This window comes from Rhinopithecus roxellana, chromosome 5 (assembly GCF_007565055.1).
Source record: "Rhinopithecus roxellana isolate Shanxi Qingling chromosome 5, ASM756505v1, whole genome shotgun sequence".
NCBI classification, from domain to species: Eukaryota; Metazoa; Chordata; class Mammalia; order Primates; family Cercopithecidae; genus Rhinopithecus; species Rhinopithecus roxellana.
In genome coordinates this window covers 160652264-160672019 of record NC_044553.1, presented here as the reverse complement: position 1 = coordinate 160672019, position 19756 = coordinate 160652264, and the positions used below count along the sequence as shown (strand labels likewise).

The window sequence follows — 19756 nt, the reverse complement described above, 5'->3', positions numbered from 1 at the left end:
TCTCCCAGGCTGGAGTGCAGTGTCCTGATTTTGACTCACGGCAAGCTCTGCCTCCCGGGTTCATGCCATTCTCCTGCCTCAGCCTCCCAAGTAGCTGGGACTACAGGCGCCCGCCACCACGCCCGGCTAGTTTTTTGTATTTTTAGTAGAGGCAGGGTTTCACTGTGTTAGCCAGGATGGTCTCGATCTCCTGACCTTGTGGTCTGCCCGCCTCGGCCTCCCAAAGTGCTGGGATTCCAGGTGTGAGCCACCTCGCCCGGCTAGTTTTTTGTATTTTTAGTAGAGGCGGGGTTTCACTGTGTTAGCCAGGATGGTCTCGATCTCCTGACCTTGTGATCTGCCCGCCTCGGCCTCCCAAAGTGCTGGGATTCCAGGCTTGAGCCACCTCGCTCGGCTAGTTTTTTGTATTTTTAGTAGAGGCGGGGTTTCACTGTGTTAGCCAGGATGGTCTCGATCTCCTGACCTTGTGATCTGCCCGCCTCGGCCTCCCAAAGTGCTGGGATTCCAGGTGTGAGCCACCTCGCCCGGCTAGTTTTTTGTATTTTTAGTAGAGGCGGGGTTTCACTGTGTTAGCCAGGATGGTCTCGATCTCCTGACCTTGTGATCTGCCCGCCTCGGCCTCCCAAAGTGCTGGGATTCCAGGTGTGAGCCACCTCGCCCGGCTAGTTTTTTGTATTTTTAGTAGAGACGGGGTTTCACTGTGTTAGCCAGGATGGTCTCGATCTCCTGACCTTGTGATCTGCCCGCCTCCGCCTCCCAAAGTGCTGGGATTCCAGGCTTGAGCCACCGTGCGGCTCTTGGTGGCCTTTCATTAGTTTTACAAGGGTGGTTCAGTATGGGGAAGGGCTGTTATCATTCAAACGCCAACTAAATTTCTCCCAAAGTTAGTTTGACCTACTCCTAGGAACGAGTGAAGACAGCCAGGCTGAGAGGCTAGAAGCAAGATGGGGTCGGCCACATCAGATTTCCCTCAGTGCCATCATTTTGCAAAGGCAGTTTCACCCAGGGAGTCTGGTTCTAGACCCGTCAGCTATTCAGCCTCTGGTGGAAGCTTTCTGGCTTCAGGCTCAGGAGTCTTCATGGATAGTGGGCGGCAGATTTGCCCTAAGCAGTTGCCCTAAGGAGTTGACTAAAAAGTCAAGCCCCAGCTTGACTTTTCCTTTTAGCTTAGTGATTTTGGGGCACTCAAGGAACACTGCAGACAGAGGGGCACGTTTTGGGGGAAAGGCATTTGGTTTGGGGCGTGTTAGGTGAGTGGTCTCTGGGATGTGTGTGTGTTCATTCATCCAGCAAATACCTGCTGAGCACCCCTGCCTACTCAGAGCCAGGTTTGGCTTCCAGGACACAGCTGGAGACAAAGCAGCCGAGCCCCAGGCCCTGGAGCACTGGTCAGTTGGGAGGGAGTGATCCTGACCCTAACTGTCACAGAGGAGGAAGATGTGAGCACGTTACAGACCGCAAGGACCAAAGAGAAAAGTGCGGTGTGTGTGTGTCTGCATCTGTGCAGCGCGTGTGTGCACCTGTGCGTGTGTGCACCTGTGCATGTGTGAGGTGTGTTGAAATATGAGGAGGGGACTCCAGGAGGGCCTCAGGGAAGGGTCACCCTAGGGTAAAGACTGGCTGGAAGGAGGGGATGGCCAGGTGGAAGGCGCGGCTGGGCTGAACTGCAGCAGGAGTTGGGGTGTGGTGAGGGCTCAGCTTCTCTGCGTGGTGGGATTTAGCAACATGTGAAAACAAAAATCTTGGGGCCCCAAAATAACTAAGCTAAAAGGAAAAGTCAAGCTGGGAACTGCTCAGGATAAACCTGCCTCCCATTCTATTCAAAGTCATCCCACTGCTCGCTGAGATCAGTGCGTATCTGATCGCCTCCTTTGGAAAGGCTCACCAGAAACTCAAAAGAATGCAACCGTTTGTCTCTGGAAGCCCCTCCCCGCTTGGAGGCTTCCCGTCTTTTCCAGACTGAACCAACATCCATCTTACGTATGTTGATGGATGTCTCATGTCTCCCTAAAATGTATAAAACCAAACTGGGCTCTGAGCACCGTGGACGCATGTCAGGACCTCCTGAGGCTGTGTCGTGGGTGCGCGTCCTCAACCTTGGCAAGATAAACTTCTTTTCTAAATTAACTGAGACCTGTCTCAGATATTCGGAGTTCACAAGCATTGCTCTAGTCTGAGAATGGACGATGGGCTGGGGGCCAGAGTGGGGAGTTAGGGCAGAGATCGAGATGGAATAGCGGGGCCCAGGGCAGGCAGGGAAGTGGGGAGATGTGGCTGAATTCTGGACATGTTTCGAGGTTAGAGTCAGCGTTTGCCTGTAGGGTTTGGAAGGAGGAGGAGCCAGGGTCTTGGGAAGCATTTCAGCCTGAGCAACCAGATACCTGGAGGTGCCGCCAAGGAGCAGGGACAATTTCAGGGTTTTACCTTGGACAGGTGGAATTGGAAGACCCCATTAGAGACCTCAGCGGGGGGCTGGGCAGAGTGGGAAACCAGGGCGGTGCGTGGAGCCTCGGCCAGGTCAAGGGGGGGCCTCGACCAGATGTCTGGAGGGCAGTGGGGACACGGCGGTGGAGCTTAATTGGAGGTGGAGGTTTGGTGGCTGTTGGCGCAGGGGCGGTGACTCCAACAGGAGAGCATGGGGTCATACTCTCCCAGCTTCAGTGACTGTCGAGGCCCAGCCGATCCTGTTTCATCGCCCCACCCGCGCCCCACGTGTCTCCCTCAAAGAGCAGCCTTTGTAGACACAGCCACGCACCCTGGGTCCAGGTGTTCCCAGCCTTGTCAGCTGTGTCGGGGGCGGGGGCACTGCTGCAGGAGGAGCAGAGTGGTGGTCACGAAGCGCACACTGCACCTGTCGCTTAGGTGACTTGTCGCTTGAGTCCAGAAGACAGCTGGGATTCTGAGGTCAGAAAGCCGACTTCCAGGGGTGGAAGAGAGAAGGTGGAAGTGAAGAGGAGGGGGTTTCTCCTCCAGGGTCCTCCCTAAGGCCTACTTTGACTTTGGCTAGGAAAGAGAAGTCCAGGAATGACCAGGAGGAATTGCAGATGTTTGTGTGTAACAAGGTGACTTCAGTAATAAGGTTGGGCCAGGCACGGTGGCTCAGGCCTGTAATCCCAGCACTTTGGGAGGCCAAGGTGGGTAGAGCACTTGAGCCCAGGAGACCAGCCTGGGCAACATGGCAAAACCATGTCTCTACAAAAAAATACAAGAGGGCCGGGCGTGGTGGTTTACGCCTGTAATCCCAGCACTTTGGGAGACCAAGGTGGGCAGATCACCTGAGGTCAGGAGTTTGAGACCAGACTGGGCAACATGGTGAAACCGTCTCTACTAAAAGTACAAAAATTAGCCAGGCATAGTGGTGGGCGCCTGTAGTGCCAGCTGCTCGGGAGGTTGAGGTAGGAGAATTGTTTTAAGCGGGGAGGCGGAAGTTGCAGTGAGCCGAGATCGCACCACTGCACTCCAGCCTGGGCGACAGAGCAAGACTCCATCTCAAAAACAAAAGAAAAAAGTTCTGCAAAGCCCCGGTTGGCGATGGTGTTGTTCTAACTGGTGTTTGGGTGGCCCTGGGGGTTGGGGGTGGGTTGCGCCACCTGCCACTGCTTCTCAGGTGTGTTGCTTTGAGAACAGGAACTAGGCACCTTTGAAAACAAGGTTCAGCCTTAAATGCCCATTTCAGCTTCTTGCCAACCACCTTGGCGGCGGCCTTCAGGGGTGAAGGTGGGGCCCCCCCCAGAACGCCCATCAGGTCCTGGATGTGGCAGAGGGAAGACTCAGGGGTGGGTCTGGCCTCAGCTTCACTTGCCCCTCACCAGGAAAATGCTGCCATGCTCTTTGGAAGAGCTGTTGAGAGGGAAAGACGGAGCTTGGCCTTGCCAATGGAGGGCAGGGTGCCAACGGAGGGCAGGGTGGTTTGGGCCAAGCCTCCCAGGTCTTTGCCCAGCACTGGGTTGAGGGCTTTGTGGGAACAAAGCTGAGTCCCCAATGATGGTGGGTTCTCAGGCTGTTTCTGGGTGATACGAATACTGATCTAACGCATTTTTAAAAATTCATTTGCAGCTGGGCACAATGGCGCATGCCTGTAATCCCAGCACTTTGGGAGGCTGTGGTGGGTGGATCACTTGAGCCCTGGAGTTCAAGGCCATCCTGGGCAACATGGTGAAACTCCATCTCTACAAAAAATACAAAAATTAGCCAGGCGTGGTGGTGTGCACCTGTAGTCTGGGGAGGCTGAGGTGGATCATTTAAGCCCAGGTGGTTGAGGCTGCAGTGAGGTGAGGTTGCACCACTGCACTCTAGCCTCGGTGACAGAGCCAGACTGTCTCAAAAAAACAAAACAAAACAAAAACAAACAAAAAAAACCAAAGAGGCTGGGCGCGGTGGCTCACGCCTGTAATCCCAGCACTTTGGGAGGCCGAGGCAGGCGGATCACGAGGTCAGGAGATCGAGACCATCCTGGCTAACACGGTGAAACCCCATCTCTACTAAAAATTCAAAAAATTAGCTGGGTGTGGTGGCTGGCGCCTGTAGTCCCAGCTACTCAGGAGGCTGAGGCAGGAGAATGGCGTGAACCTGGGAGGCGGAGCTTGCAGTGAGCCAAGATAGCGCCACTGGACTCCAGCCTGGGCGGCAGAGCAAGACTCCGTCTCCAAACAAACAAACAAACAAACAAACAAAGAAAAAGTCGGCCGGGTGCAATGGCTCGCACCTATAATCCCAGCAACTTGAGAGGCTGAGGTGGGTGGATCACCTGAGGTCAGGAGTTCAAGACCAGCCAGACCAACACAGTGAAACCCTGTCTCTACTAAAAACACAAAAATCAGCGGGCGCCTATAGTCCCAGCTACTCAGGAGGCTGAGGCAGGAGAATCACTTGAACCCGGGAGGTGGAGGTTGCAGTGAGCCAAGATTGCGCCATTGCACTCCAGCTTGGATGACAGAGCAAGATTCCGTCTCAAAAAAAAAAAGAAAAATACATTTGCAAGGCAGAGCCTACAAAAACCAGCCTCGGCCGGGCGCGGTGGCTCAAGCCTGTAATCCCAGCACTTTGGGAGGCCGAGATGGGCGGATCACAAGGTCAGGAGATCGAGACCATCCTGGCTAACCCGGTGAAACCCCGTCTCTACTAAAAAATACAAAAAACTAGCCGGGCGACGTAGTGGGCGCCTGTAGTCCCAGCTACTCGGGAGGCTGAGGCAGGAGAATGGCGTAAACCTGGGAGACGGAGCTTGCAGTGAGCTGAGATCCGGCCACTGCACTCCAGCCTGGGCGACAGAGCGAGACTCCGTCTCAAAAACAAAAAAAAAAACCAGCCTCAGTGATAGAAGGAAGAGTCAGCGCGTGCGAGCATGTTAGACTTGACTCCGCCTCGAGGAACTGCTCCTGGACTGAGGAACACTTTTGTCCTCAGTTGTCAGATCTTGATGATGGCGATTCGGAGGACACCCTCGGTTATTCCGACTGGAGCTGCAATGACTGCTCTCTGGGTGACATGAGCTGTAAAGTGGCTTCCTACACACTGAAGTCAAAGAGTCCAGAGAAGTTCATATAGTCGACGCCCTGTCACCAAAAACCCCAATTCTTGTCATAAAAGTGGCCAGCTGGGCCCCTATGTCCCTGGAAGCCAGTGATGTGGACATGTAGCCTGAGGACTCGAGGATGACGGAGGAGGACCAGACACCCAAGGCTGCCAAGTCCTTCCTTACTCCCGTGGAGCCCCCTGAGACTGGCAGACATGTGCCAAACAGAGCTCGAGGGGCATGGCCACCACCTACGTTCGGGAGTGACAGAGAAGAGGGGCTCAGAATCTCCTTCTCCAAGAGGAAGCCGGAGCTCTTCCTTGCAGAGCCTGAGAAAAGGAATAGGAAGCAGCAGTGCGTGGCCTAATCCAAGATGGGCAGACTCAGTCCAGGAAGGGGTCCCAGCCCAAAAGGGGCAGGGGCTCCTCTGATCAAAGCTGATGTCAGTGCACATAAAAAATGTATTTAGGGGCTGGGTGTGGTGGCTCACACTTGTAATCCCAGCATTTTGGGAGGCCAAGGTGGGAGGATCACTTCAGCTCAGGAGTTGGAGACCAGCCCAGGCAACATGGTGAAACCTCATCTCTACAAAAAATACAAAACTAGCTGATGTGGTGGTGCATGTCTGTGGTCCCAGCTGCTCAGAAGGCTGAGGTGGGAGGATCACTTGAGCCCAGGGGGTTGAGGCTGCAGTGAGCCATGATGCCATTGCATACCAGCCTGGGCAACGAGTGAGACCCTGTCTCTAAAAAGAAAAATGTTTTTAGGGGCTGAACTCAGTGACTCACGCCTACAATCCCAGCACTTTGGGAGGCTGAGGTGGGAGGAGCCTTTAATGCCAGGAGTTTGAGACCAGCCTGGGGAAAATAGCAAGATCCCAGCTCTACAAAAAATACAAAAATATGGCCAGGCACAGTGGCTCATGCCTGTAATCCCAGTACTTTGGGAGGTTGAATCAGGAGGATCACTTGAGGCCAGGAGTTTAAGACCAGCCTGGGCCAACATGGTGAAGCCCTGTCTCCTCTAAAAATATAGTAATTAGCTAGGCATGGTGGCACATGCCTGTAATCCCAGCTACTCAGGAGGCTGAGGCAGGAGGATCACCTGAACCCGGTAGGTGGAGGCTGCAATGAGCCGAGATCACGCCATTGCACTCCAGTCTGGGCCACAAGAGCGAAACTCCATCTCAAAAACATAAAATAAAATAAATAAAATAAAGACATTGAGATGCCAGAAGGCTGTTTCCACGGGTGTAGCACACTCATCACCTCCAGCACCGTGAACGTGAGACGCAGTCAGCCAGCTGTATGGGCCACTGCCATCGCCACCACTGGAAGGTTGTGTGGGAATGGATGTGCTAGGGTGGCGATGGGCAACTCCCTCATCTGAAGCAGGAAACTCCCTTGTCTGGAGCCGAGTCCTGGGGCACCGGCCAAGAACACAAGCGGTTGGAGGCTTTTTTTTTTTTTTTTTGAGACAGGGTCTCCCTCTGTCGCCCGGGCTGGAGTGCAGTGGTGAGATCACAGCTCACTGCAGCCTCAACCTCTTGGGCTTGGGTGATCCTCCCACCTCAGCCCTCAAGTAGCTGGGACTACAGGTGTGCACCACCATCCCTGGTTTAATTTCTTGTAGAGACGGGCTCTCACTGTGTTACCAAGGCTGGTCTTTAACTCCCAGACTCCCAAAGTGCTGCGATTACAGGCGTGACTCCCTATGCCCAGGCCTCAGGGCTTCCAGAGCCACCTCTCGCTGTGTCTGTGTCTGAGAAGGGGTCCGACGGTCTTAATTCAGGAGTGCTGTGGCCGCTCTGGAGCAAACTCATGATGCAAGCAAGGTGGGGAGCGGCATGGCTGCCATGGGCTGCCCTCCCTGGGCTGCAGGAAGGCAAGGCTCTCCGCCCTGGGGCGAAGGTGAGACAGAAGAGGCGGAGTCAGCTCGTGCTTAGTGTTTTATTTCCTCAAAGAAGCCCTGCCGTTGGCCTTCTCAAATACCTCCTGGTGTCCTCCCAATTTCCACCACTCCCAGCCGTCAGAGTCCGTTCAGCTTCCTCCAACCTCCAACCAACCACTTTCTTCTCACAAGCTCAGACCTTCCAAACATTTTAATAATGAATAAATGTTAAATAACAATTTTCACTATCACAGAAAGGGGCAGCTAGAAAAGTTTAGTTCTACTCTGTGCACAAGACCGCGACACCCCGCTCGTAGAAGCTGCGAGGATCCTCCTTTGTAGCAATTTCAAAGTCGACGGTGAAAATAAGGTCTGCACGGGTGAAGTTCAGGTACACAGGTAAGGTCACCTGCAGGAGAAGCAGAGGGGTTTACTGGTGGCTTCAGGGAAAAGTAAGAAAACTAGAAGACTGCCAGGGACAGCTGATGGGGGCCCCGGCAAGAGAGAGGTTGGGACAGGTGCAAAATGATTTTCCTCTATGAACCTGACTTCCAGGTCCAAGCACAACCCAGGCGTAGAAAAGGAGACACCTCTGCCCTTGGTTACCACAGGGGTCGCTGCAGAAGACCCAGGAAAAGCAGTGCTTCCTTACCACACTGGCCTTCTTCTCGGCGCTTGTCTGCTTGAGCCAGCGCAGCTGCGTCAGGGGAAGGGCGGTGGAGATGGCGCTGGACAGCGACAGCTTGTTGTTGTTGCACGTGGCCCCTTGAAGTTTCAAACCTGTGAGGTGGAAGCCAAAACCCAGGCTGAGGTGAAAGGCCAGCCACACAAACCGCGGTCACAGGGCTCCCAGAGGCTGCCAAACACAGCGGCTCCACCCGACCACCAGCGGGTCACCCTAAGTGCGTGTATCTGGGAACAATGGTCTCAGGCCGCTGAGGTCACCTGCAGAGAAGAGCCAGTATTTCCTGTGAGACTCCACTCACCCGTGACTCCAAAGCTGCAGGCGTCCAGGGTGGCGCCCTGTGAGGTGGTGACGTTGACTTCCAGGCAGAGCTCCTCCAGGGACCAGCTGTTGGCCTGGGCCACGTACTGCCTGGTGGCAGTGATGTACGCCTCCGGCACGAACAGGCCACCCAGGCACACATGGATGTTCTGTGGAAAGCGGCAGCCCCCGGGGGAAGGAGCTCAGGTCAGACCTGGGCCCTGTTTGTCCCCAGAGCCACCCCCACCCCAACCCAGGACAGCTGCTGACCACCCCAGACTCGTCAGGAGCGCCTTCACCTTGAGCTCCTTGGCGCCACCAGACGCAGCCGCCAGTGAGATGTTCTGCAGCTGTTTGATCCTCTCGCTGAAGTCGGACACCCACTGGATGACGGTCATGCCGGCAGGCACCGTGTAGTGGGACCAGCTCCGAGGCAAGATCCCTGCAGCCAAGGCACACAGAGCGCAAGGCGTCAGCTCTCACAACTCCCCCAGCACAGATGGGGCAAAGCTGCAAGTGCTCCAGCATCCTGGCTGCCCACACAGGCGGCCGGCGGCCCCACCTGCTGCCTTTCCCAGGCTGCGCTTTACGCCCCTGGCGCCGCCCTCACCTCCGTATCTGCTCTAACTCAGGCTGGTCCAGAGCATGTCTCAGAACCATGCAATTTCTAGGGTGAAATTAGTCCAGGTGTGTCTGTCTGGAGGACCATAATCACGTTCAAGTAAAACCGCGGCTAAAAACTCATGTCACACAAGTGGCTCAGTGTTCCTGGTAATTAGGGCTTTTTGGGCAAATAGGAGGATGCTGGGGGCTTCCCACAACTTTGGACAAGCCCCCCATGCCCGCCTGCCCCTGCTTTTCCACTGTCCTGGGGGATGCCCATTCTTCACAGGCCGTAACCTACTACCGTCTGTCACTGTCCTGGACCACCACATTCCCCATTCGCTGTCTTGGAAGACCCCTAAAAAAACTGTGGAAGTTGCGTAAAGATTTTGGTCAACATTCAGTGAACCAGCACAGAAGAAAACCAAATTCTTCAGTATTTCTAATCCCTGCCCCTCACCCCGCCCACCTTGAGGGTAAGAGCACAGAGCTGCTCTCAGAGGGAAACCCCCCAGGCCTGCTGTCGCACGTGGTGCTGTGTGGCTGGGCCGGGCCAGGCTGTGGCCCCAGGCCAAGGTGCCCACCGGAGGCCACACCGTGAGTTCGGCGCTCGCGCACCTTTCACCAGCTCGTTGATCAGCGTGCGCAAGTAGTTGGTCTGCTTCTTCTTTCCTTCGCACACCTGGACCACATCCGCAAGGTCCTGGCGAACGTCCTGAAGCAGCTTTGCGCCCATTTTCACTTCTCTCTCAAAGAACCTGAACAAAGGATCCTAAAATCGTTCAAAAGGGTGAAGAGAAGTTAGGAAGAGGCTCTTTCTCCAGCAGAAAGATCAAACAGAAGTAACTCGGCCTCCGGGGAGAGCCCCAGAGCTTCCGACCTGTCCAGGGTCATGGACAGCTTTGGCAGAGTGTGACTTGGAATCGAGCTTGTGTAAGGCTGAGGCTGCTCAGAAACCCGCTGAGGCCCCTGCCTGAGTCGCAGCTCTCGGGGCCCTCTAGGGAGGAAGGGCTGCGGTGGCTCGCTCTGGAAGTTGTCTGCCTATCTCACAATCTGCTGGAGTGTTTTCCGTCCATTTCAAAAGGGCCAACTCATTTTGCCAATGCCTGGGCTCAGCTGGACACCTGCCCTGAGGGGACATGGGTGTGAGCACGTTCCGTCCAGCACAATGGAACCAATATTGGGTCCACGGAACGATGGTCCGTGACCATATCCAGCATCTGGGACCTTGAGACCTGGCCGGCCCGCCACCCTCCAGCTACCTTGATATTCTCCACAGTGCGCTTGAGGTGGCTGAGTGTCTGGGGGATGAGGTGGAGCCAGTTGGACGCGGTGGTGTGCAGCGTCCGCATCCAGGCGGGGCGGCCGTCGGACGTGGAGTCTGTCCTTGTCTTTTTCTCGGTCTCTGCATACGCCAGGTCATCCTCGTCCTCCAACATCTGCATCTTCAGCATCTTACTGATCATGTCCACACCTGGCCCATAGTCCCACAGTCACAGCAGGAGGGAGGGGAGGGGACGGGTAAGAAATCACAGAGGGAAAAAGGACTTGAATGTAAAGACCACGTGGTGAGTCTGCACTGGGAACTGCAGCAATCTGAAAGGTGCTGTCATATATGTACATACAGAGAGAAAGAGAGACGGGGTCTCGCTCTGTCACCCAGGCTGGAGTGCAGTGGTGTGACCTTGGCTCACTGCAACCTCTGGCTTCTAGGTTCAAGCGGTTCTCCTGACTCAGGCTCCCAAGTAGCTGGGATTACAGGCACGTGCCATCAGGCCCAGCTAATTTTTTGTGTGTTTTTAGTGGAGACAGGGTTTCACCACGCTGGCCAGGCTGGTCTCGAACTCCTGACCTCAGGTGATCTGCTCACCTCGGCCTCCCAAAGTACTGGGATTACAGGCATGAGCCACCAGGCCTGGCCAGTCGTATATGTTTTTAAAGCACAGAAAACGGCCTGACCAGAAAGCTAAGGAGACAAATACAGAAGAAAAAACTGTTACCAGGTCAAGTACATGACTATTAAAACTGACCCAGTAAGACAGACACAGTGGCCCACACCCACAGTCCCAGCACTGTGGGAGGCTGAAGCGGGAGCATCTCTTGAACTCAGTGGTTCAAGACTAGCCTGGGCAACATAGTGAGACCCTCATCTCTACAAAAAATGAGAAAGTCAGGTGTGGTGGTGGCACCTGTGGTCCCAGCTACTTGGGAGGCTGAGGTGGGAGGATGGCTTGAGCCCAGGAAGCTGAGGCTGCAGTGAGCTGTGATTGCACCACTGCACTCGTCTGAGTGACAGAACAAGACTCAGTCTCAAAGCAAAACAAAAAAACTGAACCAGCAGCCTGAGTCCAAAGACTCAAGGCAGGCTCTTCAGGACCCTGGGTTCACGGTGCGACCTGGGCCAAGCCCCAGCCTGCTTTGTGCCCGACCATGAATGAGTGCGTGCTCGAGAGGGGCTCCAGGAGGGGGTGCCATCTGCCCTCTTAACTCAGAAAACTGGTCGCCATGGTGTCCCTTGACCTGTGACTGCCACCATGTGGCTGGGATTACCCCGAGCCCTGTGGTGCCTGTAATGTGCTCCAGCCTCGCCCAGATCACCTGGCTTTCCCTCCAGACCTGCCCATGGCACCTGGCTTTTGCCCTCTCTGGGATGTGACTGGTGATGATGCGGGGCAACTGGATCTCTGGGTTAGGGCAGCTCCCCTTTCCTGCCCCTGACACAGAGTGCTGAATGTCAAGCTCCCAAGAGTGCTGCCTCTGGGAGTTGCACTATAGGGAGGCAGAGCCTGGGCCTCGCTGCTGTGCTCTAAGTGGGACTGGACAAGGTGACGGCTGTGCTGTCCCCAGCACAGTGCTGGCACAGCACGGGGCTCAAAGAGCAGACATGATAGGCCTGAGGGGTCCTTCACAGGGACCCAGTTGTGCACGGCCACACTGGGGCTCCCGGCATGTGACACCCAGTACTAAGCACAGGCCTCTGTAGGAGCCAATGCCCCTGCCCCACCCTTGGAAGCATGCTTGGTGCCCAGGGCTCCAATTCTCCTGGGCTTCCTCACCAGCTCCACATGACTCAGCTGCCAACTGTCTTACGTTTTCATTCTGAACGGGCAGCTGGGTTTGCGGACCCGAAGCTGGTCTACAAGCACATCCTCTGTGGGAGACGGCTGCTCTCACAGGAGGCACAGATGCCCTGCAAGGTGGCCTCGGCTGAAAGTCAAGCCCCATAACTGGAAGTTCTGCCTACACGACTAAAGCGGTGGCCTGAAGGAGTGGCCTGATGCTATCCTGTTAACTAGCTGTGAGCTTCAGCAACCCCTTTGTCTTGTTTGCTTTTCGTGATTTTTCCCCGTAACAGAAAGTCGAGATTTGATCAGCCACTGTCAACCCCATGTGTAGTGCTTGGAGGCTTTGTGAAGGCCAATTGCTGGGCCTGTCCCTAGTCCTGATGGAGTGCGTCTGGGCAGAGCCTGGGAACATGCATTTCTTTCTTTCTTTTTTTCTTTTTTTGAGACGGAGTGTTGCACTGTCACCCAGGCTGGAGTGCAGTGGTGCGATCTCGGCTCACTGCAAGCTCTGCCTCCTGGGCCCACGCCATTCTCCTGCCTCAGCCTCCCGAGTAGCTGGGACTATAGGCGCCCACCACCACACCTGGCTAATTTTTTTTTGTATTTTTAGTAGAGACGGGGTTTCACTGTTGTTAGCCAGGATGGTCTCGATCTCCTGACCTCGCGATTCACCCGCCTCGGCCTCCCAAAGTGCTGGGATTACAGGCGTGAGCCACCGCACCCGGCCGGGAACCTGCATTTCTGAGAAGTTCTGGGCAGGTTACTGCTGCTGGTTTGGGAGCCACACTGTGAGAGACACTGGGTTAGAGAATTTCTAAGGTCCTTTCTGGCTCACAGCACTTGAAGTCTTGAAGAAAACATCTTGTAAGTGAAAAGGAAAAAAAGACTGCTAAAAAATTCTAGGGAAGATGAATGGTTTTAAAATATCCCTTAATATCAGGTACTTTTTAACTCTTGAAGAAAAAAAACAGAAACAGTTTTTGTTTTTTTGAGACAGAGTCTCGCTCTGTTGCCCAAGCTGGAGTACAATGGTGCGTTCTCAGCTCACTGAAACCTCCGCCTCCCGGGTTCAAGCGATTCTCCTGCCTCAGCCTCCCGAGTAGCTGGGATTACAGGTGTCTGCCACCACACTCGGCTAATTTTTGTATTTTTTGTAGAGATGGGATTTCACCATGTTGGCCAGGCTAGCCTCGAAATCCCGACCTTCGGTCCACCCACCTCTGCCTCCCAAAGTGCTGGGATTACAGGCGTGAGCCACTGCACCCAGCTTTTTTTTTTTTTTTTTTTTTTTTTTGAGACAGAGTCTCACACTCTGTTGCCCAGGCTAGAGTACAGTGACGTGGTCTTGGCTAACCGCAACCTCCACCTCCCAGGTTCAAATGATTCTCCTGTCTCAGTCTCCTGAGTAGCTGGGATTACAGGTGCCTGCCACCATGCCCACCTAATTTTTGTATTTTTAGTAGAGATGTGGTTTTGCCATGTTGACCAGGCTGGTCTGGAAATCTTAATCTCGAGTGATCTGCCTGCATTGGCCTCCCAAAGTGCTAGGATTCAGGTGTGAACCCCTGTGTCCAGCCAGTAACTGCTTTTCAGTATGAGATGAAAATCTAAATGTTATTTCTAGGCTCATTTACATAAATATCAAGCCTCTTCTCTAGAACTGAGTTGATGCTGCAGAAAAGATCCCTGTTAGACATGGTGAAACCCCATCTCTACTAAAAAAAAAAAATACAAAAAACTAGCTGGGCGAGGTGGCGGGCGCCTGTAGTCCCAGCTACTCGGGAGGCTGAGGCAGGAGAATGGCGTGAACCCGGGAGGCGGAGCTTGCCGTGAGCCGAGATCCGGCCACTGCATTCCAGCCTGGGTGACAGAGCGAGACTCCGTCTCAAAAAAAAAAAAAAAAAGATCCCTGTTAGAGCCAATTCTTTCCTCTGCCTCCCCTCCGAGTGGAGCTAGGAGCAGCTGGAGACTGGCAGGGAGGCCGAGGCTGACAGAGCCACACCCAGCATAACCAGGGAGGGCCCTGGAACAGCAGCGCACACTCACCGTGTGTGGGGACCCTTGCCACCCACCCTGAGTGAGGGGAGGACCCTCGCCACCCCCCCGCGCGTGGGGAGGACCCTCGTCACCCACCCTGTGTGGTAAGGAGGACTCTCTCGGCATTGTTGGGCAGGCCCAGCCAGGAGGGCGTCTGGGTGTCGGGGAGCAGCTCCACCCACTGCACAAACTCCTCTCGCCTAGAAAACCAGTGCATTTGGAAATGATGTTAGAGGCTACCTCTGAGTGACACCAGACGCCCTGACGTCACAACTGTCTCCATTCCAGCAGGCAGTAGCATACCTGATGCCGTCTGGCATTTGAATGTCTTTATGCCCGTCGACCTTGCATGCCAGCTTAAATTCACTGTCGAAACTCCTGGTTGTGAACAGGCGCTCCAGGAAGGTGTTGAGCAGACGTTGGTCAAACTCGTTGTCCACGCGCCCGCCATAAATGGACTGGGCCATCAAGGTCTTCAGTGCAGACCACGGGATCTTATCCGGTGAGATGTTCTGCCTGCCCTGGGGGAGGAAAAGCAGGGTTCGTGTGTGGTCGGAGGCGGGCATGCCCGGGGCTCCCTTTCGAGGGGCACAGCTTTCCTCCTCACTCCCCATGCCCGGCTAGGCTTTGGTGGTCACGAGGGGTCAGCTCGCTCTTCCAAGCTGAGTCTGGCCTCTCAGTACCATGCCCTGCGGTGTCCTTCCCAGGTACACATCTGCTGCCTGTCCCGGCATGGCCCACACTTGCCTTGGCTGTGTCGTCCAGCCATGTGTCCACTGTATCGCAAGCGGACCGCAGGTCAGACTCTCCAAATTCATACTTCTTTGACCACCCCAGTGGTGCATATCGTAAGCGTTCTTGGATGATGGCATGGAACCAGGCCAGCAGGAAGTACAAGCGGGCACGCTCGTTGGGAGACTGGGTGAGGAAAGTGACCGAGTAAAGAGTCATTAGAGAGCAGCACTTCTCCAAGAACAGCACAGAGGCTAGGTCAGAGTCAAAGCTTTACAAAGAGCTCTCCACATCCTGATGATGGCAGCAAATTCACACGAGTACTGTTGCTAGGAGAGAAGTATGCCAACTTTTCTATTAATAGAGATGTCATCCAATGAGACCATCAGAGAATTTATTCAGCCAATAAGAAATCTACAGAAGACAGAGTTTCTAGGAATGTCACAAAAGGTGGATATGGCACAAAATAGAACAGAATTGACAGAACGAACCCCCTGCCACAATCCCCTTTCTCTTGCCCAAGAGTCTTGGTTTTCACTTGGCACCTGGGAGGGCTCTGCTTGGTCTCCGGGGGCCTGTGCTGGGGGAAAGGAGATTGTCTGCCACTTGGGGACACAACGCTGAGTCCCAGCTTCTCCGTGGGTGGGCATCTCTGCTCCTCTAGGACCTAATCACACCCCATAATCAAACATGGCTTTTACTTTTCAACCTGCTCACAGGAAGGAAATTTTATAGAGAGACAGGATCTCACTATGTTGCCCAGACAGGTCTGTTTTTTTTTTTTTTTTTTTTTTTTAGACAGTATCTCACTCTGTCGCCCAGGCTGGAGTGCAATGGTGTGATCTCAGCTCACTGCCAACCTCCGCCTCCTGGGTTCAAGCAATTCTCCTGCCTCAGCCTCCCCAGTAGCTGGGACTACAGGCATCCACCACCACGCCTGGCTAATTTTTTATATTTTTAGTAGAGACGGAGTTTCACCATGTTGGCCATGCTGGTCTCAAACTCCTGACCTCAAGTGATCTGCCCACTCAGGCCTCCCAAAGTGCAGGGATTACAGGAGTGAGCCACCACACCTGGCCTGCCCAGTCTTGAACTCCTGGGCTCAAATGATCCTACTGCCTCGACCTTCGAAATTGCTGGGATTACCAGTGTGAGCCACGATGCCCGGCCAAGGAAGGAAATTTTACCTACAGCCGAAAAGCAAAAGCACCTGTGCAATTCACCACATGGCACTTCTGGAACACCCAGGGACCCACTTCTGCATTTGGTGATGGCACTGGGCTTTGGCTTCTATGGAGAAGGCATACCAGGAGAACAAGGTACTTACCTTGCATATCCGTGAGACGGGAATGCTGCTGAACGTCCTCAGCATGTTGGCCTTCACCCCTGGTGGTGGCTCAAACACAAAGATGCGACCCGCACGGAGCAGATTCACTGGCACCTAAGAGAGAGCGCGGCTCCCGTTACGGCTCGGGTGTGGACACGGGCGCCTGTTCAATTCCACCACACGGGCGCCGAAAGGACTGCCACAGCAGCCTGCAACGTCTCCACCCCTTCAAACACCCACCTTGGGGTTGATCTCCATGGTGAGGAAGAGTCGGAAGCAGGCGTGCGGCTGCAGGGAGTGCAACTTCTTCTCCAGCTGCATCAGCCACCCTGGGGCCAGATGGACATTCTTCAGCATCACCCACCTGCACACACAAAGTGAGAGTCACACAACACGCCAGGCTGCCTGCCTGAATGCCTGGGGACTAAGGCTTTCTTCAGCCAAAGAGAACAGGCCTACCTGCCCGACTTCACAGCGGTGTTTATTGCCTTATCTGCTTGGTTAAAGCCTTCTGCAGAGCCTGGCGCAAGGAAACTTAGTGTCAGCAGCGGCAGCCGTGGACATCAATGCCCACCACGAATCCTGCAGGGCTCCAGCCCATGAAGCCCATCAAGCGCCCTTACCGATTGCAATTGAAGTGATCTGCGTGTTCTGCTCGGCTGCAAGGTCCTCGACATGCCCACTGGCGTCGTAACCAGGCACAGAGCACATTAAGACAGGAGTGTTGGGCTTCACCTGCAAACAGAGAAGGCAGAAGTTACAGCGGTGCCAGCAAATAGTGTGTACCTGGTCAAGGGAAAGGAGCGCCCCAAGTGAGGGGTCTGAGATGTTCTTTTGGGGTCCAGAGGTGTGGGCACCACGCAGCCAGTTGAGAATCTGCAGCGAGTTCCTGGTCTTAGGAGCAGACTGTAGCCTGGAGTGACAGCAGGCGCCAGGGCTGCTGACAGCTGTGGTTGGGGAGGTGGGCATGGAGTCTCTTGAGACGCCTGGGCTGTATCAGGACATTACCTCTGTGCCCACAATGTGGGTCAGGTCGAGCGGCTGCTCCATGATGGACATGAAAGACTCCCCAAGGTTTGTTGAAACAAACATGTGGGCCATGGCCAGCAGGCGATCGGGCCGGAAAGCCTGGATCAGGAGCAGACGGTGGATGGCCTGGCCAATGGGTGCTGAAACAGGGACAGAGGGGTGGGTGCTGGGTGGAAGTGAGGACTTGGAGACGCCCTCCCCTGCCTGGAGTGTTCTTCCCAAAGCACCCACTCAGCATTTCAGGATCAGCTCAAATCAAGACATTCAGCCACATCTCCTGTGCCTTCCGTGAGCCCTCTGGACACACCTATGAGAACACCTTACCACCTGGATGTATCCATAGGACAAGGTGCCGTTTGCTGATTTTTAAATTACTACACTAATACCTGCTCACTTCCTGAGAACACCTGAAGGTACTCAGAAAGCTCTGCCCTCCACAGTCGGACACTTCCTCTCAGCCTGGCTAGCCCAGGTCTGGCCTAACACACTCAAAACCGGCTGATGGCATTCCATTCCTGTCTGCAGCATGAATACAGCCAGTTAACTCCTTACCACTGGGCAGGAACTCCCCACCTAGTTCTCTTATGGTCTTCAAGCATGCGATGAACAGGAATTGGAAATTTCTGATCTATCTCTAACCCAACACCTATCTAGAAGCGATCTCCCTAAGTGGTTTCCTTAAAAAGTTTTAACATTGAAACACTTATCTCGGGCATCAGTGACCACTCACTCAGAGACAGGTCTCTGTCTGCTGCCCAGGCTGGAATGCAGTGGCGCAATCGCAGCTCACGCAAGCTCGACCTCCCAGGCTCAAGTGACCTTCCTGCTTTAGCCTCCCGAGTAGGTGGGACTACAGGTGTGCACCGCCACTCCTGGCCAAGGCTGTATTTTTTGTCGAGATGGGGCCTCCCTATGCTGCCCAGGCTAGTAACTTTGCATGCTTTTTTTTTTTTTTTGAGACGGAGTCTCGCTCTGCCGCCCAGGCTGGAGTGCAGTGGCCGGATCTCAGCTCACTGCAAGCTCCGCTTCCCGGGTTCACGCCATTCTCCTGCCTCAGCCTCCCAAGTAGCTGGGACTACAGGCGCCCGCCACGTCGCCCGGCTAGCTTTTTGTATTTTTAGTAGAGACGGGGTTTCACCATGTTAGCCAGGATGGTCTCGATCTCCTGACCTCGTGATCCGCCCGTCTCGGCCTCCCAAAGTGCTGGGATTACAGGCTTGAGCCACCGCGCCCGGCCAACTTTGCATGTTTTTAAAGCATCCGTTTAAGCAGCAAAACCCAACTTTACATTCAGGTTCAGAAAGAAAACCACAGCGGGGCTTACTTGCAGGTGTTTCTTCACTCCAGAGGTAGGGCACGGTCTGCTCCGGGGAGCTGCTGTCCAGCCAAATGCCAAATTGCTGTGGAGACAACAGTGGAAGCACCCATGGGGCAGGGCCGGCCTCGGGGGACTGATGCAAGAGTCTGACGCGAGCGCGCACACACGACATTCTGGGTTTTATACAACATGCGATTCCTCGCATTTCCTGGGAAAAGGCCGACATTTTTCACTGGGAACATTCAAAAGAACAATCACCTCGTCTGCCTGAACCTTTGCAATCAAGTCCTTAAATGCGGGAAGGCAGCTCAGCCTCACCACCGCCTCCGCCTGCTCCACAGTCAGGCCCTGGATCCTGGGGGTGGAGCCAGCACTCAGGACGATCTCATTTCCTCTCAGGAAGTGCTGGAATTCTGCATCGTAGGTGGGCTCCCTGTGAAGGGTGCAACAGGTTAGCTAGGGTCCCTCGTGTTCATTCCCACTGTCACGAAAATAACAGTTGTGATTTAAAGAAAAGAAAAAACAGGCCGGGCACAGTGGCTCATGTCTATAATCTCAGCACTCTGGGAGGCCAAGGCAGGCGGATCACTTGAGGTCAGGAGTTTGAGACCAGGCTGGGCTGCCAACGTGATGAAAATCCATCTCTACTAAAAATAAAAAAAAATTTAGCCGGGTGTGGTGGCAGGCGCCTGTAGTCCCAGCTACTCAGGAGATTGAGGTAGGAGAATGGCTTGAACCTGGGAGTTGGAGGCTGCAGTGAGCTGAGACTGCACGACTGCACTCCAGCCTGGGAAACAGAGGGAGACTCCGTCTCAAAAAATAAAAGAAAAGAAAAAATAAAAGCACGTATCTGATCATGAAACCCTTGTGGGCCACTAGCAAGATGGCATCCTCCTGCGGGCGTGAGTGCTCTTACCCCACGGTGCCCTTCAGTTTGATTCTCGCCAGCAGCATGGCAAAGGTGATGTGGTCCTGATGCAGCATGCCTCGAGCCACTCGGTTAAATGCCACCTGGGACAAGAGCAGGAGACGATGTTGTTCCGTAAGAGAAGCAGCACCCTGCTTCCCCCCGCCGGGGAGCGGCTGAGGACCTCACTCTCTACCTGGAAGAGGTCCTTCGTTATAATGGACAGGCGCTGTGTGTGGTCGGTGACGCCCTTCAGGTTCGGGTTCTCATATAAGACGTTGTGATAAATGTCCAAGAAAAACTGGAGGGAGTACTGGTACAAGAAGTGTATCTGAAAGGAAGCAGTAG

General features: G+C 54.4%; 1 protein-coding gene across 1 annotated transcript in view; it reads right to left on the bottom strand.

Moving 5' to 3' along the window:
- Positions 1–7450: 7450 nt before the first annotated feature.
- Positions 7451–19756, bottom strand: part of DYNC1H1 (dynein cytoplasmic 1 heavy chain 1) — a 91494-nt gene continuing 79188 nt past the window's right edge. The window contains 18 exon segments of the mRNA XM_010353636.2: positions 7451–7814; positions 8058–8185; positions 8392–8560; positions 8690–8832; positions 9612–9765; positions 10256–10467; positions 14192–14295; positions 14399–14616; positions 14843–15013; positions 16155–16268; positions 16395–16518; positions 16614–16674; positions 16778–16889; positions 17163–17323; positions 18508–18583; positions 18760–18934; positions 19418–19512; positions 19605–19739. Of these exon segments, the coding sequence (XP_010351938.1) occupies positions 7686–7814; positions 8058–8185; positions 8392–8560; positions 8690–8832; positions 9612–9765; positions 10256–10467; positions 14192–14295; positions 14399–14616; positions 14843–15013; positions 16155–16268; positions 16395–16518; positions 16614–16674; positions 16778–16889; positions 17163–17323; positions 18508–18583; positions 18760–18934; positions 19418–19512; positions 19605–19739 (2481 nt within the window). The 3' untranslated portion in view covers positions 7451–7685.